The sequence below is a fragment of the Puma concolor genome, chromosome B1, assembly GCF_028749965.1.
Source record: "Puma concolor isolate L17-30 chromosome B1, mPumCon1.1.hap2, whole genome shotgun sequence".
In the NCBI taxonomy this organism is placed as follows: Eukaryota; Metazoa; Chordata; class Mammalia; order Carnivora; family Felidae; genus Puma; species Puma concolor.
Window position 1 is genome coordinate 133,859,237 of NC_141670.1, and position 13,589 is coordinate 133,872,825.

Here is a 13,589-nt window from a genome sequence, read left to right on the forward strand (position 1 = left end):
AATGGAATCTTCAAGTAACCAAATAAAAACTACTTACTAAGAGAAGTAATGAAATAGCAACCACAAATAAAATGTATTCCCATGAATGGATTAACAACCCTAATTAGAAATGTGATCTAGGTCATCACGGTGTTCTGCCAAAACTATATAGCAGGAGGCCCTAAAATCATCTAGCTTGCAGGAGAGGAGTTCAATGCAGTGAAGAGAAGCAGCTATTAATACAGCTTTCATTTAAAAGTACATTCTAGAAGAACCCCCAAATCTAGTAGCAACTAGAAGACAGTCTCTCCTTTGCTGTCCTGTCTGCTGCTCCCTTGTGGTATATTCGATAAACCTCTATCTCCTTTAAAAAAAAAAAAAAAAAAAAAAAAAAATGGGACACTTTGCAGGCTCAGTCACTTAAGCATCTAACTCTTGATTTTGGCTCAGGTCATGATCTCATGGTTTGTAAGATCAAGTCCCTGTCAGCATGAAGCCTGCTTGTGATTCTCTCTCTCCTCTTTCTCTGCCCCTCTCCCACTCCATTTATTTATTTTGAGAAAAAGACAGCAGCAGGGACAGAAAGAGAGAGAGAATCTCAGGCAGGCTCCATGCTGTCAATGCAGAGCTCCACGCAGGGCTCAATCTCACAAACTGTGAGATCATGATCTGAGCTGAAATCAAGAGTTGGATAGTTGGCCTGGCCAACTGAGTCACCCAGGTGCCCCTAAATAAACTTAAACAAAATATGGTAGCAACTGGCATCCATGAATTTAAGGTTTATGTTCAGCCATGTTCATCAATGGCATTCTGCTCTCCCAGGTCCTTCTACCCATTTTTCCTCACTCACTGTCTCTCCCTTGCTCCTAGAGGAGTAGAATCTTTTCCTTCCTTACAGAACACAAAATTATGAAAGATGCTGCAGAAGAACACAGGACTGCACTCTAATTCAGAACCTAACACCAGCCACTTCAGTCCCAGCCCCTCCTTTTCCTGCCTTATTTTCCCATCACAAAGCAAAAGAAGAAAGACGTTCTCTTCCTTCAATGGCACACCTGGTACTTTTCCCAGCCCTTCTCCTCATCTATTTTTGGTAAAAGATTCAGGATAATCTCATCAGGGTTTATTTAAGGGTCAAAAGGACTAAAGTTCAAGCCTGAATTAACCACATGCTAGCTCTGAAACGTTGGGGAAGATATTTAGCCACTGTTTCCTGTCTCTAAAATGGGGAAAAGAACGAGTGCTTAGCATGATGCCCCTATAAAGTACTAAGTGACCAATAAATGTCAACTGCTGTATCACTGCTACTCCCTAGTCCTAGTGCTCTTCCCGAGACCACAGCCAACAGGACAATTCCCAAAAGAGGCTGGGGGAATGACTCCTTTCTTCCTCCCTGTGGTTAGCATGAGCTATGTTCCTCCAAATCTGTGCTACAGTAAAGCACCACTACCGCCATCTGTCATAACTTCCATGAAGGGGATTCGAGGTTGCTAGGAGAAAGTTTTTTAAATTCTGCGTAGGGCAGGAGAGTATATAAAGCTCTTTTTATCAGTCCTAGCAAGTTGAGTGCTAAAAGATAAGCTACAATTCCTAAACTTTGTCTTATTAATCAGACTATGCCCACAGCAGCCTAACGACTGATTCTTATTCCTTGTCTGAAAGTCACTGAAACCTAAATAACACTCGGCAGAACTTGTAATCTCATTTATAAGATGGATAAGCTGCCTTTGAAATAAGCTTAGAAGCCATTTCCTAAATGGTGTACAGGGAGAAGGGGAGTCTTTTTCAATAGCGGGAAAAGGCAATGCCCAAGGCTTCAGTGCTCTACAGGCCCTCCCCAAATCCAAGCTTTAAAAAAATTTGGAGCCAAAATTCAAATGCCAGTAACAAAGAAAATTCACTCTGGTGAATGTCAAAAATATTACTACCAGACAGAAATGGCACAGAAAGCAAAAAGAAGTTTTCAATAATGTGAATCCACTCCTTCCTGTTTTCTCTCTCTCCTTCACTTCAGCTGGGCTTTGGTTCTTTTAGCCAACACAGGAAACATTTCTACTCCTCCCTGCTGAGCCTATTATAGGTGGTGCCTTCTTCATTACTTGGTGGTGGGGTTTCATGAAACCAGAACAATGATCTCTCCACTATGTGTTTAAGCTGTGGGCTGCCTTCAAAAGACATTTGACCAGCCTGGCAAGAACTGAAAAGTGTGAGTGTCAAGTCAAAAATATGGAGCAACCAGGACTCTTACAGCTGGTGGGAGTGTAAATTGGCATAACCACTTCGGAAAACAAGTTGGCATTATCTAGTGAAGGTGAAGATGTGAATAGCCCACAGCACAGCAATTTTGCTCCTACGCCTATGACCAACGCTGTCCAACTTACCAAGCATCTACGGTGCTCCTGCACGATGCTGAGAACTGGAGACACAAAGATGGAGTGAAACCCGAAAACTGAACTTTATGCAATGATGGAAATGTTACATACCTACACTGTCCAATATGGTAGCCACTAGCCACACATGGCTATTGGAACACTTGAAATATGGCTAATGAACTGAGGAACTGAAATTTGAGGCGTATTTAATTTTAATGTAAGTCATATATGGCTTGTGGCTATCTTACTGTACAATAAAGTGAGAACCCCATGAACATGTGCCTCAAGATACAATGCACAAGGATGTTCATTTCAGCATTGTTTGAAATAGATAAAACAAAGACAACTCAAATGTCCATCAACAAAAAAAAAATGGATAAACTGTGGCACAGCAGTGAAAAATAAATGCATCTCACAAACCCCACTGAAGCTAAATCTTGAAAACAATGTTGGGGGGCTGGGGGAAACGTTACAGAAGAATTTAGAGTATGATGAATTTTTACAAAATCCAAACACAAGTACAACAAGTACTAGGAGATAAACATATTAGTGGTGGCAAGGCTATGTAGAAAAGCAAAAAAAAAAAAAAAAAAAAAAAAAAACCCAGGATAAATACAAAAAATAAGGTAATGAATGATTATGAGGACAGGAGAGTTGGAGGGTACAATCTGTAAAGAGCACAGTGGGAGCTTCAATAACATGGCTGATGTTCTGCTTCTAAACTTTTATTGTTGTTTCTTAGCATATATATTACATATATGGTTTTATGCTTCCCATTGTTTCACAATAAAGAAAATGAAAAGTACTATCAAGGTAGGGTTGCTGATTCTTGTGTCGTGTCCACCAATTCTCCACCCATGCAGACTGGGAGCTTCTCTGTGGAGGGGACAGGTTTCACTCCATCTCTGTGTCTCCACTAATTAGCATAGCACAGGAGAACCATAGATGCTTGGTAAGCACCTAGTGAACTGAATCCAGACCTGGGAAAACTAGAACCCTCACGACTTAAGTTTGTTCACAGTTTTGTTTTCCAGGTAATGTTAGATAAGCATTCCCTATCAAGTAACAAAAAATAATACTGTATTTCCTCCATTCTAACATGCACTCTCCTCTCAGCACATTTGAGCAGATATAGAAAGTAGAATGCTTTCTACAACTGAAGCTGTCATTAAATGGGGGTGTTTTTCAATATCACCAGCATGCTAGAATTCAGGAATGTAATTCTGAGCTTCTTTTGTTCATTTCCCTACTGTTAGAGAAGTGTCCGGCTTACAGTAGTGGCTCAGTAAATATTTGCTAAATAAAGAAAAATAGTTACTATTACTGCAAGCCTACTATATGTCTGAGTCTGGCTAAAAACTTTACAGATTATTTAATTTTCCCTTTACAATAACTTTGAGGCTTTGCAAGATTAAGTCACTTGCCGAAGAACATGTAAATAAGTAGGTAAAATGGAAACTTAGTAAGTGGCAAAGTCTGGATTCAAATCTCATCTAGACTCCAAAGTCCATGCTCTTAAACATAATGCGATAGTATCTCTCAGACAAAATGAAGCCAAGTTCCACCCCTTCACCAATTTTTAAACTAAACAGTTAAAGAAAACTGCCCACAATTAGTGATTTTACATTAGCTGAATCGCTGGTGATATTTACAGGCAAACAGAACCTATGTTAGCCAGAGACAGGGGAGAGGCAAGTGAAACAATCCCAAGAGACAGTCAGACTTTACCCCCGTATCCATCTTGACTTACAATAAAATTAATCCAGTTACTGGTTCACACACAGAAACACATGCCTCTGACACCAGCAAGTACTATTTCTAAATGCAGTAAATATCTAAAGGGACCAGAATTATATCATCAAAGCGATCATCCTATTAAAGAGACCATAAAGTCCATTTGATCCAACCTCCAGGCAAGAGACTTACATTCCTAACCTCATTTTAATGGCAGCTGAGGCCTTCTGAGGCCAAGTAACTTTGGTCCTCTGAGAAGTAAATGGTTGAAGCAGAGACCAGAAACTAGGTCTCCTACTTCCTGGGCTCACCTTGTTCTGTTCACCTCATCACAGCAGAACAAAGTCATTAAGGATCTGTTAAGGTCCCTTTCTACGCAGCTATACTAACCTGAGTCCTTTACATAGTTTATCTTGTTCAATCCCCTTGTCAACTCTGTGAGTCAGATAATATCTCCATGTACAAGTTGAGGAAACTGGGTTCAGAGAAATTAAGTAACTCACCACAGGTCACACCCTTAGCATTTGGACTAGAAGCCAGATGGTTTTACCTCACCTTGCAGACCTGCAAGTTAAAGAAATCATAATTAACACTGGCACAGTGCTTTCATGTTACTGAAAAGAAAATGAGAAGTAAGTTTTGAAAATAAGAATATATTATGCAAGCTTGAATATTCCCCAAACACTGTACCTCAAGACTGGAGTCTGGTTAAAGACCAATAAGATAACCTCTAAGCAACTACAAAGATGTCATCTCTAAACGTGAACTTGAGACCTAGCACCTTAAAAAATTACTGGCATTGTAGTAGATATAAAGGAAAAAAATTATTTTTAAATCTCCCATTTGGGTTAAAAAGAGAAATTTTTGAAAATTAATTCAATTTCATCCATTTTCCTCCATTTTTCCCATGTACCACACACATTATAGCTTATTTTGCCACAACTGTTTTGAAGACTTTCTCTTTCATTCTTCTCATCACCACATCCTCTTTCATGCAAAACAAGATGAGACTATCTGAGAGCCACTTTAAGTCTCTCAAAAGAAAAAGTCCTCCAAAAATTTTAATATATTATCATCAGAACTTTATTTCAATCTTCTTGTGTAGAAAATCCCATTCATTGGAGAATATTACTTTTATTTCTGAAACTGCAGCAAAACTATCTTGTACCTCCAGTAGGAGTGCAACTCTCATGTTCTAAAAAACGTGTAATTATTATGCAAATCTTAAATTTACATTCGTTACTCAGAATGAAAGGCTTTAACCAACGACTCCACCACACCATTTGGAACATTTTAGAATTCGTTTTTCTTTTCAAAAATAAAAACCCAACTACTTACAGAACAAGTAAAACTGTATGCTAATCAACTGTTTCTTTTTTACATGCCAAAGGAGTTTTGCCAAAGAGGCTTGAAACCTTCCTCCCTGAATCCTGCCTACTTTCTCCAGAAGGTTCCTAGCCTCGGTGTGGTCAGACGATAATGTGTAATTCATCTATTTTGCTTTAAAAGGTGCTTAAATATATATTACTCCCCTTTTCTGATTTATAATGCCATTTCCTCTTCCCAAGGTAAAATAAGGTACAAAAGGAGAGGGCTTCACAGTAATCTTCCTACTAAAACAAGACCTGTTTCTCTAGAGTCACTGCATTTAAAAAGGCTGCCAATCCTCATTTTATTTCACTTTTCTTTCCCCTCAGTCTGGAGTTAAAAATCAGCCCTCTTGATGTTATCAAATCATCAAATGAAAGGTTCTAGAAATAGCTTCCTATTTGTGGAAGGAGCGAGAAGACATACAAAAATGGAAGAGAGCTCTCGAATCGTCTTTCCTAAAACATTCCGTGTGTAACGAATGCAAGCAAAATCCTGAAAGGCTTGCTTAGCTGTGAATTCAAGGTACTTCCGAATGGGGCTGGTTTAAAAGCTAAAGTATAACGTAACCAGAAAACAGCCAGAATCAGTGGCAGACCAAAAGCCAAGTTCAAATACACATTCCCCGGGGCCCGCAGTACGTACCCAGAATCACTGCACAGTTGCTTTAGGTGCTGCTCTACCGCGCTCCCTGGCTCATCTGTTTCAGGTTACACAGGCTCTTCTCTGTCAGTTGCCCCAGTTTGCCCACTCCACACGTTTACAAATGACTCAAAGTGCCCCCTGCTACCGAAAGTCCCAGCTCCTGACACCCCCGCGTCCGTCCACGCACTTACGTGTCCGCACACATACACACACACGCACACACACGTGTTCACACACACCCTCGCCCCGGCTCCGCCCCTCAGGCTGACTCGGGCCAGAAGGGCCGGGCACGGCCTCCGCGAGGTGGGTGGTGCCGGGCGCCGCGGCCCCACCCGCGCTGTCAGCTTGGAAGCTGAGCCCCGCGTCCTCGGTGCAAAGTCCTCCCGGCCGCCGGGGTTCCCCAAAACGCGGAGGCCTAGCCGGCTCCCATTACGCGGGGAAGCGTCCGCGTTCCTCACCGCGAGGAGTCACCGGAGACCCCGAATTCAAATAGGGGCAGGCGAGGAGGAAGGGGAGGATCCTCTTTTGGACTTTCTGCGTCGCAATTCCTCCAGGTCTGCAGACAGCCGAGTCGAGGTGGGGGGCGCTCCCATTTTTAAAGCGGTTTCCGGCCTTTCCCGGCGCGGGGGCTCTCTTGGTCAGAGGGCAAGCCCCGAGAACGCCAGGGAGGCGCGCACCATGCCGAGGGACGCCTAGCGCGCCTAGCCCGGCGCAACCCAGCCGCCCGCGTCCCCGAGTCCCGCAGGCGCTGCAGGCGCCGCGCCCCGACCTCCCCGAGCGCCGGCCCCAGGTCGTCGCGGGGAGCGCCCTGCAGCTGCAGCCGCAGCCGCAGCCGCCCCTACCGGAGCCGCGGGCTGACAGCCGTGCCCGGCGGAACGCGGCGGTCGCGCGGCTGCAGCTCCGCGGTGCCCTCTTCCCTGGAACCCCGACCTCCAACCCGCGCACCTTGGCGGCCGCCGAACCACCGCTCGGGATTCCGACTGTGACAGCCTAGTCTCTCCGGCCCGGTTCGGGGTTTCTCGGTTTTCGGCGTCACAATAATAAGGAAGTTTCCCCGCAAGCCTGCGGACGGCGGAATGCGCTGAGCGAATGACTTCCCACCCGGCCAATGGGCGCCCTTCTGGGGCGGGCTGGCACCAATGGAGGCCGCGGCGGAGGCGGGGCGGCGAGGTCCGCGGGCTGGAGGCGGGGAGAGGCCCAGGCCGGGAGGGAGGCGGGGGCAGCCTGAGGTGACAGGACCCGCGGGCCCCGCGTGTGTCGGCCGGAATCCGGCTGCAAGACACCAAGCATTCGCTCTGGAATAGGATTGCTTTTCACAGGCGGAGAAGCGAGCGGGACTGATTAGGGGTCGGTTTTTTAGTTTTGGGGCTCTGGCTCTTAATATTTATGCAGAGGTGACCAAAAGCCTTGAGCATGGGGCTCAAGAAAAATCTAGAGGGTGACAACTGAGGGTGAATTATTAAGCGTTTTATTCCCAGTGGAGGAGTCTTCAGCTTCACACCCCTTCGGAAGACTGGAGGAAGCGCGTTGCCGAAACGCCGGGCTGCGTGGTGGGAGAAGCGGGAAGGAAGTCGGTGCGGAGGCCCGCTCTGCCTCGGCCCTCCTGGAGAGTTGCGGGGGGGAGGGGGGGTGCGAAGAGGAGAGCGGTGCTGCAGGAGCCAGGAAGGCTTGGGGTTGGAGGGTGGTGGCTGGGGGGGAGCCTGAAAAGAAGTCGCAGAGCAGATATTAAATCTTACCATCTGAAAGACACCATGTGGCTTAAAACCCAGTAATGGATAAAGAAGTTTGTCCTCCCTACCTTCCCTGGCACTGAATCTCCCAGCTTTCTTCTCTTCCCCAAGGTCACGGGGCTTTCAGAGTAGTCCTGGTCCTTGTCCTTGTCCTTTTGAAGAAAACATTCTCACAGATGACTTCATGTATCTGTTGTCCCCCACTTACCCCTTAAATTTGAAGCACAGAAGCAGAACACTAGGAGAGTACCACTGTAATCCAACAGAATGATTTAACTAGAGGATGAATTTCTGTAACCTGTCATTTGAACTTGAAAGGTCCTTTGAGGCCAGATTCTTCCTAAGGACGTTCAAATCAGGTCAAGTCTGCCGTTACCTGTTCTGGGAATCTGATAGATTGACCAAGCCAGAAAAACAAAGTGGTGTATCCTGAGGATGGGTCGTTGTCGGCAGGCCTATGAACTCTCAGTGAAATAAAGGAAGTTGTCAAATGCTCCTGAGACAAGAAAGATAAAGCAAAATCTCAAGTTATCAGGGAGCTAAGGTCATCTAAGAAAATAGTTCCAGCATTTGAAGTTTGAATCACACTGGACATCTTTAGATACACGGGGACAAAATTAACAGGATTCCCTTATATCCCAGAGGTGTGGCAGTTTCATAGAAGTCTAGGTGTCTCACAAAGACATAATCCTAATTTAGTGATGGTATCACAAAAAGAAGCTAGGGGAATAGCCAGAGAAGAGTCATGGGAGAAAGGGGGATACCCCATGGTTAAGAAGGAGAGAGTGAGATTCTATAATCATGTACCAAATATGAGGTTTATAATCAATCAGCATTTAGGTCAATATATTTGCCCTATGACTCATGTTTATCACATGAAATTTCATCTTGAGAAAAAAGTTGGCTATCAAAACCTCAAGCCTGCCTGGAGGTGGAATATGAATGATGTCTAAATTACAAACCGAGGCGGGGCGCCTGGGTGGCGCAGTCGGTTAAGCGTCCGACTTCAGCCAGGTCATGATCTCGCGGTCCGTGAGTTCGAGCCCCGCATCGGGCTCTGGGCTGATGGCTCGGAGCCTGGAGCCTGTTTCCGATTCTGTGTCTCCCTCTCTCTCTGCCCCTCCCCCGTTCATGCTCTGTCTCTCTCTGTCCCAAAAATAAATAAACGTTGAAAAAAAAAAAATTAAATTACAAACCGAGGCACTATAAGCTTCCTTACCAAATAAACATCCAGAACCCTATGAACTTACTTATACGTAGAAGAATCAATGAAGATACTTAGAGTACTTCTTTTTTTTTTTAATTTTTTTATGTTTTATTTTAAATTTGAGAAAGAAGGAGAGACAGAGCGTGAGCAGGGGAAGGGCAGAGAGACAGAGAATCTGAAGCAGGCTTCAGGTTCTGAGCTGTCCGCACAGAGCCCGAAGTGGGGCTCAAATTCACAAGCACTAAGATCATTGCCTGAGCCGGAGTCAGATGCTTAACAGACTGAGCCATCCATTTTCATTTTATTTTCTTAATTGAACCAATGTAAAATGGCAATTTCCTCAACAAGCATGTCCTACTCCATTTACCAAAATGGCTTTAAATGGCCCCAGCACCAACAATAGTCATAATAGGAAATATTTTAACTAGTTTGAGAGGCCATAATTTACCTTTTCTTTGCATTTATATAGCTCCATCTTCCATTTCTTTCTGGCTTCCCATGTGTTCCCTAACAAATATACTGTATATTGTGCATCTGCTGCAATACCAGCCCCTGTGGATATGTTGGTGAGCAAAATGGCACAGTCCCTGTTGCCTTCAAAAGGGAGGCAAACATTATCCAAATAAACATACCAAGGAGAACATACATGCTAACCATGAAAAATCTTATGAAAGAAAAGCATTCAGGTTAAAAATAAAAGATTTAACCTAAAAAAGATCCGTAGGGGCGTGTGGGTGGCTCAGCTGGTTAAACGTCTTGACCCGATTTTGGCTCAGGTCATGATCACACCCGTGAGTTCCAGTTCCGAAGTTCCGCATCAGGCTCTACACTGACAGTTTTGAGTCTGGGATTCTCTCTCCCTTCTCTCTCTGCCCCCTCCCTGGCTCACTTGCGCACTCTCTCTCTCTGTCTCTCTCTGTCAAATAAACAAACTTAAAAAAAAAATTATCTGTCTCCCTGTCGCCCCCTCTCTCCGGCTCATGCTCTCTCTGTCTTTAAAAAAAACAAAACAAAAAAAACTGTAAACAAAATTGATCTCCAGTTAATGCTATGCACACTCAAGTATTTAGGAGGAAGTATACTGACATCTGCAACTTATTTTGAAATGTACATTTTAAAAGATGGATTGAAGGATGGATAGAGGGATGGATAGCCGTATATACATGTGATAAATCCAGTATACCAAGATGTTAATTGTAGATGCTACATGGTAGGTAGATAGTGTTCATTGTACATTACTTCCAACTTCTCTGTATGTTTAAAAAGTTTACATTGAAAAATTTTGGAAAACAAAAAATAAATAATAAAAGGTGTGATAAGTTCTCACTGTAGCCTTTGACAGGCAGAAGGGATCATGTGGTCTAGCTCTAGCGCCGGGCAGGTGAGGAATTCCCAGTGACCAGAGGATGATACCCAGCGCTGCTGGGCTTCCGCCTGAACATATGCTGATTTGCCCCATTCTTTACAGCTCACTTCTTGAAGTGCATATGCCTATTTCAAATTGCAAGAAATCTTTAGTACAGTAGGAATACTGTGTAATAATGATTGTTTTCTATATTTAACCTACTTGTCCTGCAGACAAACATCACTTGGTGAATTTAAAGAGAGACAAACTTCTGGTATCTCAGATCAAATGTGTGGGAAAAAAGCATGTTGGCCACAACATTCTGACTTGAGGTATACTTTTGAAGAATTAAGTGTCTTCACCTCTGGGAAAGGAAAGGATTATTTGACAGGTAATGTGTGCACACCCTATGAAGCTACACAATGACAAAGATGCTTCTTTGTCCCCCGACCCTCCAAAATACTCATTTTGTCAATCTAGTCAATACTCAAAGGAAAAATTGGTTGTAAACATGTTTTACATATGTTCACTGTTTTTTGTTCTTTTATACAGTTTACTCAAGAAGCCTATGTATGCCCAGGCTGAATTGTCTAAGCTTTTGAAAAGTGTCCTATAACATACAGCCTTAATTTATTAATGTGAAAAATAACTTGGAAGGAAAATATCATGGTAAATCAATATAGCCATCCATCAAATAATTATGAAATATTTACTCAGTGTCTTCTATATGTATTGCTGGACAAGAAGCATTATTCCTGACTACAAAGAGCTCACAGCGACTATGACTATCCCCCCGTGTTTCTTGAAACTATTCATAAATTAATTTTGCATTTTTAAAAATCAAGCCATTTGGGGGCACCTGGGTGGCTCAGTCAGTTAAGCATCCGACTTTGGCTCCAGTAATGATCTCACAGTTCGTGAGTTTGAGCCCCAACTTGGGCTCTGTGCTGACAGCCCAGAGCCTGGAGCCTGCTTCAGATTCTGTGTCTCCGTCTCTCTCTGCCCCGCCCCTGCTCACACTCTGTCTCTTTCTCTCTCAAAAAGAAATAAGCATAAAAAATAAAAAAAAATAAAAATAAAGCCATTTGGATAAAGCACAACCATCTTACTTTAAACTTAAGAAACTCAGTAGTATCATATAGGTTAATATTAATTAATGTTAAAAAGATGGGATGGTTGAGCATTTCCTAAGAAAGCCTTTAGGGTGAACTTTGGTTTGTTCCTGAAGATGCAATAAAGTCTTTAGGAAGTAACATCTTTCATGAAGATTTCTCTTTTCAAAAGGTCCCAAAATTTGTACCCTTGGAAGTAGCATCCAGTCTACCACTATGACTACACTGACTAAACAGGTCCTTGGAGCAATACGGCAAATGTCGGTTCCTGTGTGACTGCATAGTGTATAAATGTTTTAACTGCGAAAAATGAGGTAACTGTTTTACCTTTCTAGATGCAAAAAACAAATTCTCTAGAAGTTTACTTGTGTCAAATCAAAATAAAATAACTTCATCAAAATGAAAAACCCTTTTTCTTTGAAGTTAAAAATTAAATCTGGGTCAAATTAAATTTAAGGAGTTTTATTATATCCTAGAAAAACTAAAGTGATCCTATGGAATTTCAAAGGCGCACACATATAACAATGTTATGCAGCTTTATAACTTGACCATAAATTCTGGAAACAAAGTGAATATGCATAATAAATGATTTCTTGCTTTACCATGACAATACGTGACATGTTTGATGACAGAGACATTACCTGATATGTTTTAAATGTATTTTCTCTTGTAGCAATACATAGTTCTTGTTGCAATTTTTCTCCATCCTAGCAGAAGCATCTTCAATGTGTTATCTTGGTTGACTTCTCTCATTTTTACTAAATAAACCTACACCTTTAGCATACTCCAGAAGAAACAAGGAATCAGAGGGGTTCTATCTGTAAAGTTGATATATAACATAATATACCTTAATATAAATCTGTAAAAAAATAAAATAGTATTGTTTGTATTTCTAAACTTTATGGCTACCCTTTATATAAAGGGAAACTGATAACTGGTATTTAACTTTCCATTGGTCTTCAGTATTTTGTTTTCATCCTACATGTAGGTAAAAGTAAAAGCCCAGTAAAATCAGCCATTATATTTACTTTTAAATGGTTGACCAACAAGTTGTTCTTACCTTATAGATACTTAAGACACCATAGTATCTTATAGATATTACAGCTAATTCTGTTTCCCTCTTTCCATTGGCTTTTGAAAGCCTGGAACAAAATGCATGTCCCATCTGTAGAGAATCTTACTGTGTGCATTTTGAGAAGTAACCTCATTTCAAGGTTCATTTTAACTTTCCTCTGTCATTTTCCTCATGTACTCATTTATTTTCCCACCTACTTAAAGAAAATAACAAACTTGTTTTTCTCTTCATAAATGTAATAGATATTCACTATGTAAGATGTATAAAATACGTATAAGAAAAAAGAAGAAAATGGGGCGCCTGGGTGGCGCAGTCGGTTAAGCGTCCGACTTCAGCCAGGTCACGATCTCGCGGTCCGTGAGTTCGAGCCCCGCATTGGGCTCTGGGCTGATGGCTCAGAGCCTGGAGCCTGTTTCCGATTCTGTGTCTCCCTCTCTCTCTGCCCCTGCCCCGTTCATGCTCTGTCTCTCTCTGTCCCAAAAATAAATAAACGTTGAAAAAAAAAAGAAAAAAGAAGAAAATAAAAACGATCAGTCCAGTGCTCGCTTGGGCGGCACAGATACTAAAATTGGAACGATACAGATAAGATTAACATGGCCCCTGTGCAAGTATGACACACAGATTCATGAAGCTTCCATATTTTAAAAAATAAGAAGGAAAGATCAGTCCATTCACCACCATTTTTAGTTCTTACTATTTTGTTTATCCTTTTCTGTTGCATATATATGCATTTCTAAAAGTGGATCATTTTATACATAATATTTTACACTGCTTTATGAACTGAACAATATATTTAACATCTTCAATAAAATTAAATACTATTCTAAAACATAATTTTAAATTTCATGTAAATTATATTTATCTACAAAATGAATATACTTTAACCAATTTCTCATTTTGTGTTTATTTTCCATTCTTTGCCATTATAAACAATAGTGTAACATAGTTACACACAGTGAATATAACTAAATATTTGCCCTCACCCTTGATTCTTTCCTTAAGATAAATTCCTAAGAGAATAA

General features: G+C 42.0%; 2 protein-coding genes and 1 non-coding gene across 4 annotated transcripts in view; 2 read left to right on the top strand and 1 right to left on the bottom strand.

Annotated features, from left to right (window-relative positions):
- Nucleotides 1-7,197, bottom strand: part of HERC3 (HECT and RLD domain containing E3 ubiquitin protein ligase 3) — a 111,334-nt gene extending 104,137 nt beyond the window's left edge. Inside the window, exons 1-2 of one of the 2 annotated variants that reach the window (XM_025921404.2) lie at nucleotides 7,044-7,197; nucleotides 4,589-4,649 (exon numbers count right to left, since the gene is read on the bottom strand). The gene's annotated coding sequence lies outside the window, so the exon portion shown is untranslated. Of the gene's footprint in view, nucleotides 1-4,588; nucleotides 4,650-6,098; nucleotides 6,309-7,043 lie in introns of those variants that run through there. The other variant, XM_086704599.1, reaches the window with a different exon arrangement.
- LOC147581887 (uncharacterized) lies at nucleotides 2,338-11,951 on the top strand. Its single transcript, XM_086702965.1, has 4 exons — nucleotides 2,338-2,414; nucleotides 6,362-6,652; nucleotides 10,614-10,771; nucleotides 11,665-11,951. Exons 1-4 carry the CDS (start codon nucleotides 2,338-2,340, stop codon nucleotides 11,766-11,768), a joined length of 630 nt encoding a protein of 209 aa, XP_086559091.1. The 3' UTR covers nucleotides 11,769-11,951.
- A 1,154-nt stretch (nucleotides 11,952-13,105) lies between these two features.
- On the top strand, nucleotides 13,106-13,212 carry LOC112859131 (U6 spliceosomal RNA). Its single transcript, XR_003223450.1, has one exon. It is a non-coding gene; the product is annotated as a U6 spliceosomal RNA (small nuclear RNA).
- The last annotated feature ends 377 nt before the right edge of the window (nucleotides 13,213-13,589 follow it).